The 14003-nt window shown below is 41.6% G+C and overlaps 2 protein-coding genes across 4 annotated transcripts in view; both read left to right on the top strand.

The window, feature by feature from the left end:
- The window catches only part of vldlr (very low density lipoprotein receptor), a 69540-nt gene that overhangs the window by 17390 nt on the left and 38147 nt on the right, over positions 1-14003 (top strand). For all 3 annotated transcript variants that reach the window (XM_084046940.1, XM_084046939.1, XM_084046938.1), the window contains exon 4: positions 13239-13361. In XM_084046940.1, the coding sequence (XP_083903066.1) occupies positions 13239-13361 (123 nt within the window). The remainder of the gene's footprint in view (positions 1-13238; positions 13362-14003) is intronic.
- On the top strand, positions 9829-11097 carry LOC311037251 (tryptophan--tRNA ligase, cytoplasmic-like; the record flags this gene model as incomplete). Its single annotated transcript, XM_084046374.1, has 1 exon — positions 9829-11097. One exon carries the CDS (start codon positions 9829-9831, stop codon positions 11095-11097), a length of 1269 nt encoding a protein of 422 aa, XP_083902500.1.

Genomic DNA, 14003 nt, shown 5'->3' with positions numbered 1-14003 from the left:
TGGCATAACGACTAAATTGGGGGAGGGAAAAAAGATCTAAAAGGAACTATATTGTTTTCTACCACCTAGACGCTCTCTCCCGCACAGCTATCCTACGGTCTCAATCTCCAACACTGTCTCCCTCTCGGCATTCATACGGTCTCTCTCCTACACGGTCTCCCTCTCAACATTCATACTGTCTGTCTCTTCAACACTGCCTCCCTCTCAGCTTTCCTACAGTCTGTCTCTCCTACACTGTCTCCCTCTCAGATTTCATCTGGCTTAATGCAAGTGGGATAAAGCCATGGCTTCACATCCGGTTGAACACTGCCCCTTAGCTGTGGTTCAGTCCCAGTATACTATGGCCTGCAGTGAGTTATTGCTTTTATGAAAAGGTCACCAAACATGGTGACATGAAAATCATTGAGGTATCTTAATGAAATGTTTTTTACGGCGTGGCTCTGTATGAGGCATATGTACTGTACAGTACTGTACCACTGGGTACAGTATATGGGTCTTAGGGATGGACATTTGGAGCTTTTTTGTAAACGTGTAACCTTTGGAATGTAGGCCGTTAACGGCGGTTAGCCGTCTATGACGTCATATCAATATAATACAATTTCAGTTCAAATGGGGCCTAAACATGTAGGCCTATTGTAATAGGTCCACACTACATCATTCCGTACGACTATTTTTTATTAGGTATTGTAAAATATTGTATGAAGAACAATTAAGTGGTGTATTCCATTCATATTTTGTTCATATTTTATTTATTTGTATATGTGACTTAATTTTGGTTAATTTTGGTTATTTCATTATTATAATTAAATATATATTTACGCGTTTACTGCCTACATGAAGTCTGAGATTACATGAATCCAAGCCGATCTTGTGTTCTTGTGCTGACTGACTGCCTGCATAAACAAGGTGATTTACATTTAGATTTGTTATTCAAGTCTCATCCTTGTAGTCTTTCTGAGGTCTTTGACATTGACGTTTCTGACGCAGAAATCTCACATTTCATTAACCTTCTACACCTTTGATGCTGTTTTGGAATTTAACTGACACCAGTCATCAAATCATTTGACGTTCCATTTAATTAGTTTAATGGTGTTTGCTTCATTTAGTCTGCATTAATGAGGACTCTTAAATGCTAACACAGCATGAGGGTAATGTTAATATTACTGCAATTGGAATAAAGCCAATTCTAAGATAAAAACCTTGTTCCTCCCAAGGGTCCTTTCACTAGTCGATGCGTACACCCAAACGGCAACAGAAAGTTAATTCACAAGACGAAACAGAAGTGACTTAAAAAGGCAGCAACAAAAAAAAAGCACTTCTTTCAGATGCCTGACAGCCGAGGTGCGTACAAAGGGGTATTTGATGATGTTGGAACCTGTTAGTGCTGACTCTTTTCTAGCAAACATCACAAGTACCCTAACCATTTTGTTCAGGCCTTCAGAAACATTGGAGGGGGCTAAATGACAGTAGTTTAAAAAGAACAAGGTCTACTGCTGTGAAGCCGTACCACGGAAGGTGGCCTTCACGATTAAGCAGATGACTATTAACAAGGTGGCCTTCACAATTAAGGCGATGATGTGCATTTATCTTCAGTTTTGACTATATTTTAACTCATTCAGTGCCCAGCTTATTTATGGAATTTTGGATCTGAGTGCCACAGCCAAAATTCATTGTTAAAAAAAAAGTGCTTAGGAGCCGAGATACAGCCTTTTTCAGGAAGAAGTTAAACAAAGAGTGAATGGAGCAGCAAATCTTCAAATCATCATATCTTGGGTTCTGAACATTATTTTCCACGTATTTTTTGGACGTCTTAGACGTCCAGTGGCACTCAGGGCTCAGTGGCACTGAATGAGTTAAAGATGGAAACTAATCCATCAACACCCTGTTTAGTTAGACGTTTAGCTGCACTTTCATAATGATATTCAGCCAAACAACCTTCAAACAAACGACTTGAAACAATCATTGTTTCAAGTCAATAGAACAAAGATGATTTCTCTAGGCTCTATCATCATCATCAGTCATTGTAGAAGCCCTTTGTAACTGTAAGCCTGTTAAACAAAGCTTATTTTTGTATTTTGCTGTTTTTTTGTTGTCGATGTTTCAAGGAACAATGTTCTTTTGAGGCTTGTGCTGCGTATTTAATTAATTAAATGCATTGCCTCAGGGCTGTTAATATGTAGATTCTGCTGTCATGTCTCCAATCTCTCCATACTTAGATTATTTGTTTTCAAATATGCTTTCTATGGTCCTGTTAATATGAACCTTCCAGCTATATTTTTTTTGAAGATGTGTCATTATCAGTCCTCATGAGGGGATTATTAAGGCTAGGCAATTTTCAATCTGATGGCGGTTATTTGCAGAATACATTATTTTCCCTCTATAGGCACAGGTTCCTGTTGCATTCTCCCAACAGCTCTGAAGACATCCTAAATGTTGACCTAGGAAAATCTAGGACAGTGGTTCTCAAGGTGAGGTCCAGGGACACTCAGGGTTCCTTGAGGGGGTTCCAAATGGACCCTTGCATGTCTTTAACTCTGAGAGTGTACAAATGGACCCATATATTTGTGCACTCTCAGAGTTATCAGAACCACTGATCTAGGAATAAATACAGATTTAAACGTACAGTATATAAAACAATAGTGCAACATCAACTGAAGCATTCAAAATAATTGACTGTAAATGACATATCATCATGTGATAAAGTATGTGGTTTGGGAATGGCATAGACTGGCATACATACATACCTGCATTTTAGGCAGTATCGGCAGCTTTTCTGATACTGGTATCGGAACAACTCTAAACACAACCTTGTTCTGGTAAACGGGAGAGAGGAAAAATTATGTCAAAAAGGCTTTAGAAAAAAATCAAGTAAAAGGCCTTTTATTATATTTGGGCTACAGACATTAAAATACTTCTTGTAGTGAAGGAGGCCTTTTACTTGAGTGCCTCGACCTGGATTTTTTAATGCCTTTTTGGCATAATGTGTCCTCTCTCCTGAATATTATTCCCTTCCATGAGCACCGGTGGTTTGAGGCATACACACCAGTAGCGCTCCTGTAACTTATTTTTTTCTTGTTCTGGTAAAGTTGTCATTTGTCTGTGCGTGTCCTTGTCAGTATGACCCACTTTTCAGGTTCTGCCCCACTTGTTGGGAAACCCTGAAGTGAATTCTAATTATTTAAATAAGTGATTTACATCTACATCATTCTGTATTTTAAATGAATGATGGACATACAGTACATGTACTTGTGCTCAGTGCCTGTTTCCTGGCTGCAGCGTGTTCAAGATTTTAAATGCAACAGCTGTGCCAATGGAGGAGGACATGGCACTGAACCAGCACTGTTCTCACATGCACACGCACACATGCACGCACGCGCACACACTCACACAGGCATTACCCCGGCTCTGACCAGAACAGAATGCTTACAAGGTTGTCCTCTTTTAACCTACAGTACTCACACACGGATACCTACAAAGTTATGTGCACACACACGGACATTAAGTTCTTCACATAGACAAGTCAAGCCAAGCTTATTATTAAACAGGTATGCACACACATTTGCATGCAGTGCACATACAGTACAAACTTAAGCTTTCACGCATGCACATCTGCATATTGTGTGTGTGTGTGTGTGTGTGTGTGTGTGTGTGTGTGTGTGTGTGTGTGTGTGTGTGTGTGTGTGTGTGTGTGTGTGTGTGTGTGTGTGTGTGTGTGTGTGTGTGTGTGTGTGTGTGTGTGTGTGGAGGGGGGTTATGTTAGATTTGTGGCTGGTCAGCCTATGAACACATTGTGCTTACAGATGTGTGTACGACGTGCATGTACTTTATATAGATGTGTGTGTACGTGCATGTACTTTATATTGTTGTGTGTACGTGCATGTACTTTATATAGATGCGTGTACGTGCATGTACTTTATATAGATGGAACTTGTGTCAGTTCCATGTTACTATATTGGTGTCTAGTACGTACAATCAGCGCGTGTGTGCGCTTGTGTTCAGGTCTAGTCATAAGCTCATAACTATGGTGTATACACATAAAGGTCAGCTTGGATACAGTGTGCGTACGTGCTCAGGGCATTTTCTGTAAATGTGTACACTTGGGGTTGTCGGTGGTCATCTGTGCTTAACCGTCGTAGCATGTGCGTCAGTTAATGCGCAATGCTACACGTTGTGAGCTTGTTGATCGGCTTTTTAAATGATAAAAAAGGAACCGTTTTGGACATGGAATGTTTCCAGACAGCCGAGGTCTTGCAGCTTAATATAATAGATTTTGTGGCTTCTTTCTAGCTGGTAAAATGTGGAAGTAGGGTGGCTGATACAAGGGCTGCAAATATGACTTCAAATCATTATCACGATTCTTTAGAACTTTTGCCTTGATTAATGTATGAACATTTTTGTAGGCCACCATTAACGAAGTATAAAACGGCGTTAAGTGGTTAATCAGACTAAGAGATTTAGACTTTCTTTGTGTTGAGGTTGATGAGAGAAGAAGAAGAAGAAAGAAAACTGCTTCTCGATTAATTTGATTAACCCGCATGAGCAGGATTAATTCGGTTATTGGTTCTAAATTAGCCTCACACTCAGCCTGAATTTTCATTTAGTTTCACTTCATTATTCAGTCTGAAAGCCTTTCTGAGATGGGGGCATGGCCAAAGTGGGACTCTTTGGCGATTTGTTCATACTGGCAGGCTAGTTCTAAATATCAGTTTTAATGAATTGTTCAGCCCAAGTAAAGTTCATGCATAGAGGCCATAACCCATTAAGGAAAGCATCCCTGTCATTTTAGACTTCAGCGCTGGCTATTCAAAAATAGCATATACACAAGCTCACAGCATAAGGATAAGGATAATTCCTTTTAACAGGTCGTTCATGAAAGTCCCTGCGGTCTTGTTTCCAATGAGAACCTGTGAGCAATTTGGGGTTAAGAGTCTTGCTAAGGGACAAATTTCATTTCATCGACACATATGCTGGCCTGGCCGGGAATCGAACCTGCGGCAACCAGGGCCTCTGGCTCCTTAGGCGGACTCACTAACCACTCAGCTATGGCCGCATGCCACTTCGTGCCGTGGTGCGACCTTGTACATCTGCTATTTTTGAACATTTTGAAAAATCTTGAAAGTGTGAGAACTACCGATTTAGAGGGTATTTGTAGAATTGGCCTCAGGCCTTACTGGGGTTAAGCCTGGTGCATCCACTACTTCACTTGCAGGTCCATTACTAGTGGTGCATGCCAACATTACCTCACTGCTGTCTGTGGTAGAAAAAGCAACGGTTGTCCCAGATCAGAACCAAGCTCTTGTAGAACTAATTAATGTGTTAGATCAGCATAGGGCTAGATCAGCATAGTATTGTTTGTATTTCATTTTCAGTCCTTAATATTGTGTAGAATAGTGATAACATTTTTGTGTACAGTCTTTGTACGTGCAGGTCAGCTTGGATAGTGTGTGTGTGTGTGTGTGTGTGTGTGTGTGTGTGTGTGAGTGTGTTGTACAGTATGTGCAAGTCAGCCTACTTTAGATACTGTAATCTTGCTATCACTGTCCTGTTTGACCAGCTGTTACACATGACTTGGCAGCAGAGTGTGTGCATTTCCTGTCTGTCCTTAAGTGTTGTTGGCATGTGTCTGCAAGTCTGTGTTACTGTGTCTGTTAAAGGTAGGGTAAGTGAGGTTAAAAAGTGTTATTCGAGTGTTCCGATAGTACTCATTGCTATCGAGTGTTTGTTCAGTAACGGGAGTCTCCCTGTCTCTTCAGCTCTGTAGTGAAATGCATTTTCAGGTCGGGATACCAACTTTATCCACTCAGGGGAGAGAACTCACACAGGGTACAGGATAAACGAGTCAAATTGGAAGTGATGACACAAAGAAATGAGCAAACAAAATTGGAACTGGACCACCATACTTAGTTATGCTACTCTCTACTGATTGGCTGAAATTGGCAACCCACCCAAAAACCTGTTTTCTGTTTATTAAATAGCTGGAGAAACGAGGAGACCCCTGTTACTGAACAAACACTCTATTGCAATCATTACTATCCATTATTGTCTCCGCCAGGCCGTAGGCATGGCCGAGACTATGTTTTGCAGACTTTCCGTCCGCGTGTCCGTCTGTCTGCGAGCAGCTAATCTCCGGCACTGTTGGCCCGGTCGCTGCGAATCTGTGCACACACACTCCCTGGATGTCAAAGCCGAACCTCTGCCCGAATCTTTCAGATTGGCCTGTTATAGCGCCACCAGGAGGCCGATTTTTGCAAAAAACATTTTTTGATATTACTCCATCAGATTCTGCCCAAAAATCATGCAAATCAGTACACAGTGGCCCTCATTTATCAACGCGGTGTAGACCAAATAATGGGCGTACGGCGAGATCACCGCAATTTTCGGCATTTATCAATATATCCTGACGTGGGCTTTATCCTACGGTACGCTGAGATCTCACATCTGGTCGGGACCAGTTGTTGACGTTGGCTGCACCCGTTTATTCCATCCTAGACCTGCGGAGCAGCATTGTTTGACTGTCTGAGAGGCATTGGACACCTAATCCACTCATAAATCTGTATATCTACACTAATAAATAATCCCTGTGAAAATATAACATTTTATAAAGTAATTTAAACAAACTGCTTTAACAGTCATTCAGATAAGATTGTAGATCTGTCTGTATTGAAAATAGCAGATCTACAAGCTCACAAGCCAGCAACGCGTTGTGAGCTTGTAGATCTGCTATTTTCAAAATATACGGGCGCTTTCTGCGAGAGCACTCTTCTGCGCGAGCACCGGTCTAACAGGCGGCGCTGCTGTTATATTTTCATGGCCACCGGGAGATCAGACATTTAACCCATGGTCCAACACACACCAGCCTTCATTCATTAATGTTCTCTCCAGGCTATCTCTCATTAATGCGGAGCGGGACGGGACTCGCCCGTCCGACGGTCCGAGTCTCACTGGGAAATGGGAATAGCCTACATGAGGGCTTTATTTTAGTGTAACTCGAACGCGCACTGCTCGGTATGGGTTAAATACATTAATCTACAAAAGTATTCCATTCATGCCGATGTGATTGGTATCATAATATGTCATTCATGTAGGCTACAAGCCTACGTGACAATATGCTACGGGCGTGTGTGTGTGTGTGTGTGTGTGTGTGTGTGAGAGAGAGAGAGAGAGAGCGAGCGAGAGAGGCGTGTGCGTGTGCGTGTGCGGCGAGGCCAGCGGGGGGGGGGTGCTGTTTCTTATTGGCTTTTCATGTCTTTGATCGTATTCTGGTTCGTCTTCATGTCGTAAAATCGGGGCGTTTTGAGAATATTTATGGGGCGTGTTATTTAAATGACGCTCGTTTCAGCCGTGACATTTATCAACGCTGGGACCAAGTGTAAGCTCGGATCAGCTGTGTAGGATGCGTTGATAAATGTGACTTCGACGTTGGTGTACGCCGAATATATGGAAAAATATACGGCGGTTTATATGCTGCGTTGATAAATGAGGGCCAGTATCTCTATAGTCATGTGACAAAATACAAACAAAATGCTCAAATCATGATTGCAGTGAAAGGCCTAGACACCCTTTTCACATTGGCCTATTATAACGCCACCAGGAGGCCACAATAACCTACCTGACCTGGCGGAGACTTGTGCTCCGAGGAGCACTTTTTCTAGTTATATCTAATATTGCTTTTCTAGTTATATCTAATATTGCTTTAACATTTCTTTAACCTTTTTAAGAAAATACTTAGTTTTAACCGGAATTTCATGTGTGCACCTAGAGTATATGTCTGCATGCACACACTCACACAGGATCCTTGACATTTTGGGGGTCCTTGACATGAAAAAAGTTTGAGAACCACTGATATTATAGCTACATAAGTTTTTTGTATGTGTCAAATCAATGCAGTAAAGACCAGAGAAAATACAATTTAATATAACTTAGGGATGTCCGATTTTATCGGCCTCCCGATATTATCGGCCGATATTAGCATAAAAATTGATATCGGGAAAATATCGGTATCGGTTTTTGAAAAAAAAAAATTTTTTTTTTTTTTTTTTTTTTTTTTGCTTTATAAATAAGTTACAGGAGTTCTTACTGTATATGGTGTGTGTGATATGAAATTTGAGCTTACCCTAATCACAATAATCCCTGCATATATCGGTATCGGTTGATATCGGTATCGGTAATTAAGAGTTGGACAATATCGGTATATCGGTTATCGGTAAAAAAGCCAATATCGGACAACCCTAATATAACTGAGTGTACAAGTGTAAATGGTTACACTTGTACACTCTCTGAGTTACAAATGCACAAAAGAAGAGTTGAATTAACACATGAAGTATTTTTACTGTGTATAGAAGTTTATACAAAATAATTGATCTTTTAACAAAATAATCTATCCCTATTTTGGTCGTGTCATTATAGGCAAAAAAACATAAAAATAGTGAGAATAGCCGATCTACAAGCTTGTAGATCTGCTTGTAGATATGATATTGCTTTAACTATTTTGTTTGTGTAATTGATTCAATAAAAGAAAATGCTTCTTGATGATTTTATTAATCAAAAAAGTAATTGATAGAATAATCTATAAGAAAATACTGGATAGATTTAGCCGTAGTAGAATGATGGAGGCTGAACAGTGACCTACGATGGAAGGACGAAGGGGGAGAAGGAGAACGTAAAGTACACTAATCTCAATTACATCAGGTTTAATTGGACATGCTTCCATCATTAGGGGTTCAGGCCAAACTGATTGATTGATTTAGTTAATGCATTACATTGGTTTAATCACGAAACCTTTGAATGTTGCTGCGCTGTTGTTCTCTGGACCTTGTTCTTACAGAAATATTGGCTCATTACATCTGTGTTCCATTTAGCCACTCCTGTAAGGTCTTTAATCTGTGTCTGATTCTGCAAGCTGGTTGTTTATACCAGTGATTCTCCAACCCTAGTTTGATGTGCATTAATCCACACGCCCCCATTTGGATTTCTTTTAATCTCTGGGACCCCATTCTGCACTGTAAAATTCTCCATTTGGTTCCGAACTATCAACCATTGAGAACCCTGGGGGTCCCCAGGCCCCATGTTGAGAACCATTGGTTTTGTACGGTGGTGTGCAGTGACTTCTGCCCCTGGTTGGTTGGTTGGTTGTATGATTTGCACTGTCAAGTGTTACTCATGGCTCATGATTGTATTTTAAAATGTCTCATAACAAAAGTGAGCTACAGTGAATCTAAATAAAAGTCTAGGTTTAATATGTCTTAGTTTATTCATTGAAATGGTCATCGCAATAGCACTGGAACATAATTACAAACTCTTTGAGAGAGTGAGTGAGAGAGAGACCCACTACTGTCTAGTACTTGTACAACAGTACGATATTGATTATAACCCTGGAATTTGTCTTTGCCTTAGATTATCCCGTGCTTCAGCTGTGCCTGAGGTTGGATGACTAGGCAATTTATGCTTACCGAACCGCATGCATGTGCCTCCTGACAGCATCACTGTCATGACATTTAATGATGGAGATAGATTATATATAGATCGATAGATAGATAGTACCTCACAAAAACATACAGTACTCCTGGTCTCTATACTGCCTCCCCCTGGTCAGCCGGGGCGCCGGGTGGAGGGGAAAGGAACTGGTTGGAATAAGGAATTCTGATGTCTTGTGACATCCATAGAGTTAAAAAGGTGACATCAGTCTTGCCCAAATATGGAGTATTTTTGATGTCATGTGATGCCATCAAAATATTCTGTCCAATCAGCGAGCAGCAATTTTGACACGGTAGGAGCAGCAGCTATATTTATTCTTGCTATCTCGAAGTCTTCCTCTTTCAAGAAGCAAAGATGGAAGACATGGAGGGGGAGAGAATTCAACTGAAAATAAATGAGTCTTTGTCACAAATGTCTCTCAATGCAGAGCAGAAGAAGGAAGACGTGAACACATTGAAGACAACAGAAGACTCAGTTGACCCATGGAATGTGTCCACCACCAGCGCCACGGGGCTTGACTATGACAAGCTCATAGTGAGGTTCGGTAGTAAGAAAATCGACAAGGAGCTGTTGGACCGATTTGAAAGGGTCACGGGGCAGAAGCCACACCGCTTTCTAAGAAGAGGAGTCTTTTTCTCCCACAGAGATATGCATCAACTGCTGGATGCATACGAGAAGGACAAGTGCTTCTACATCTACACTGGCAGAGGACCCTCATCAGACGCCATGCATGTTGGACATCTCATCCCATTCATCTTCACCAAATGGCTGCAGGATGTTTTTGACGTCCCCCTGGTCATCCAGATGACGGACGATGAGAAATACCTGTGGAAGGATCTGACGCTGGAGGAATGTCAGCACTACACCATAGAGAACGCCAAGGACATCATCGCCTGTGGCTTTGACGTCAACAAGACATTCATCTTCTCTAACCTCAACAATATGACGCCCGAGTTGTATACAAACGTGGTGAAGATCCAAAAGGTGGTAACATGCAACCAAGTCAGGGGCATCTTTGGCTTCACATTTGAGAGTGAGTGCATCGGAAAGATTGGCTTCCCAGCCATTCAGGCCGCTCCATCCTTCAGTAGCTCTTTCCCCCAGATCTTCAGAGGCAGAAAGAACGTCCCATGTCTTATCCCTTGCGCCATAGATCAGGACCCGTATTTCAGAATGACCCGGGACGCAGCCCCCAAGCTCGGCTATGCAAAGCCAGCCTTGCTGCACTCCACCTTCTTTCCGGCCCTGCAGGGACCTCAGACAAAGATGAGCGCCAGTGACCCCAAGTCTTCTATTTTCCTCACCGACACACCCGAGGAGATCAAGAAGAAGATAATGAAAGACGCGTTCTCTGGAGGGAAGGACACAGTGAAGGAACACAGGGAGGATGGTGGTAACCCAGATGTAGATGTGTCCTACATGTACCTGACCTTCTTCCTGGAAGACGATAAACAGCTGGAGAAGATCAAACGGGACTATAGAAGTGGAGCCCTGCTTTCAGGAGAGTTGAAGAACATTCTCTTTGAAACCCTGCAGCCAATTATCAATGAACACAAACAGAAGAGAGGACTAGTGACTGATGAGATGGTCAAGCAGTTCATGACTCTCAGGCCTTTAACCTAAAGAATACAAATGTACAGCATATACTTTGTGTCAGCGGTGCACTAACCCATCAGTAGAGTTGCACCGCAGTTAGAGCTGAATCTCTGAAACTTTACCAGTTTCACACTGGTGTCCCAATTTTTTTTTAAATTACAATTTTCTAAATTTCCCCCAAATTATTCCTGTTATCACGATGCGTTGTGAGCTTGTAGATCGGTAGATATTTTCCAATAACTAGTATAAAATATGGCTTAAGTGGTTAATTACAATTATGTTTAAGATGAAAATGTTTGGCTTTGGTGTGTCCATTTTTGCTCCATGTGAATTGGAAGATGCATGGTCTTGACCCTCCCCAGGCAAGCAGTAGGGGGTTAGCACCTGCAGGGACCACAGTACACAGCCTAGGAGTAATTGGCATTGACTGCATTGGAAATGACTCGATTGGTAGAAAAACAAATATATATATATATTTTTTTTATGCCATGTGCAGGCAAACAGTGGGGATTGGCAAAAAACATTTAAATTAAAACAAGAGATGGTCTAATAATGGCTTGGCTTCCCTGCGGATCTCTCTGCCCAAATATGGAGGGATGGTGAGTCTGAGATTATGAATATGAGTAATATTTACAAAGTATTCACACTATGTGAATGAAAAATATTTGAGGATTCAGGATTTACTTCGCCCTCTGGAAGCATGCACAAGAAAGATGCCACTGATCAGTCCAGTGGTTTGAGAAATGCCAAACACACACACACACACACACACACACACACACACACACACACACACACACACACACACACACACACACACACACACACTCTTATAGACGGCTTATCCCCCCAAAGGAGCCATGCCGTACAAAAAAAGAAAACCTCTCAAAATGCATCATAAGATGTGGAAGCAGCTAATGCTGACTAACAGGGCTCTGGTAAACCTACATATTATCACGCTGGGCAAGACCTAGCCGGTTGAGCGTCTAAACGGAAGTACTGCAATTTGGCGGAAGTACCGCCCAAGGAAATGACGTTGACGCTTTACAAATCTGTTTACATTCTCCGTGAGTGAAACAAGTGATTTGACAAAAAACAAATCACACCCAGTGTGAAGAGAGTGGTGCCTTTGAAAGTGTAACTGGTTGCATCCTTGTGTTGCAATCAGCAACAATATGTCACGTGTCACGTGAAGCTTGACCAATCAGCCGTGCTGTACGGACGGACGGACATACATACGGACGGACGGACACACGGACAAAGTCAAATGTAGGAGTGGTTGGCACCACTCAAAAATGTTTCTGGGGGAAATGCGTACGACCGAAGTCCCGCCCCTATAGACACTCTCTGCTTTGGGTCGTGACCCAGGCTTTTCTCTTTACAGATGATTAAGGCTGGGAACGAGGCTAACATATATATGTGTGTGTGTGTGTGTGTGTGTGTGTGTGTGTGTGTGTGTGTGTGTGTGTGTGCGCGCGTATATATATATATATATATGTATGTTGTAGTGAAAGCTGTAACATCTGTCCAATGGTGTCGTGTTCTTATTATTGTTTGGCCCCAGAATGTAGATCTGACTATAACAGCAAATCAGCAGGCTGCAGGGCTTTGATTGTCTTTGGAAGAGTCTCTTTGCTCTGATCTGAGATGCTGACTCAGTAGACACTTTTAAAACCACACTGGGCTTGGCTACAGTGTAGAGTAGTGACTTGCTTTATCTGTATGCACATCTTGTATCCCTTTTTTATTTTATTACCGTTTATGTGGTGCATTCAATCTTTTACCGAATTGACCGTATTTTTATGTATTGTATATCTCATTTGACTAATGTTTGAATGTGTGAGACATACTTTGTGACTCGCACATTTTGGGTCTCTATAACTACGTAATTAATGATGTGTGAAACAGATTTATAAAATGAGTTTTGTGTAGGATTCAAGCATGGAGCAAACATTTTAAACTATGCATGGTGTTAGAATTATGCCTGATTTACAGTGTATGGAGTTGCATGTCGGTGTCCAAAAATAGCAGATCTACGAGCTCACAATGCATTGTGAGCTCGCAGATCTGCCGATGTCACGGCTTTAGGGTAAGCACATAATATATGCATTTATGCTGTCCAAAAATGTTGATGTCTGTGTTTTGTGTGTGGGTGTGTGTGTGTGCAGACTTGCGTACGTGTCGTGTGAATGAGTTTAGTTGTGGTGTGGGCTCCACTCAGTGCATCCCTGTCTTCTGGAAGTGTGATGGAGAGAGGGACTGTGACAACGGAGATGATGAGCTCAACTGTGGTGAGTACACACACACACACACACTCACTCTCACTCTTGTCTTTTCAGCTCTCGTGTTGTGAGCTTATAAATCGGCTGTTTTCACTATTTTCCTTACTTATTTTAATAATAAAAAATAATAAAACGGTTTTGGACATAAAAAGGTTTCCACACGCCAGCAACAATATACCTGTTATAGCTGTTTCTCTCTCAATATATCTGTCTTAACACTTCGTCACCGTCGGGCAGAATCTCCATCTTTCAACTTTTTTGTGTGTGAATTAATATCCTATACTTCATCATTCAAGAGTGTCGCACTAGGCCCGGGGCACATTGGCTCAAAAGTAGCCTGACAGTGCATCGCGGGTTCGAGTCCCGTTCCCGACTATCTTGCATGTCTCTCCCCATCTCTCTTTCCTTGTTTCCTGTCAATCTATACTGTAAACTATCAATTAAAAATATCTTTAAAAAAAAACTGTGTCACACTGGCAAATAGCCAATAGTAGATTGGCTATTTGCACTATTTTCAAGTGTTTTTTTTTTAAAGATCATAAAAAAGGAAGGGTTTTGGACATACAGTACAAGGATTACACCCGACAGCAACGACTTACATTTACATTCATGTACACACATACAGCACATGCTCACATGAACACAGTTCTC

The sequence above is a fragment of the Gymnoscopelus microlampas genome, assembly GCF_963454915.1.
Source record: "Gymnoscopelus microlampas genome assembly, chromosome: 21".
Lineage (NCBI taxonomy): Eukaryota > Metazoa > Chordata > Actinopteri > Myctophiformes > Myctophidae > Gymnoscopelus > Gymnoscopelus microlampas.
The sequence above is the reverse complement of the archived record's forward strand: the minus strand, read 5'-3'. Positions and strand labels throughout refer to the sequence as shown.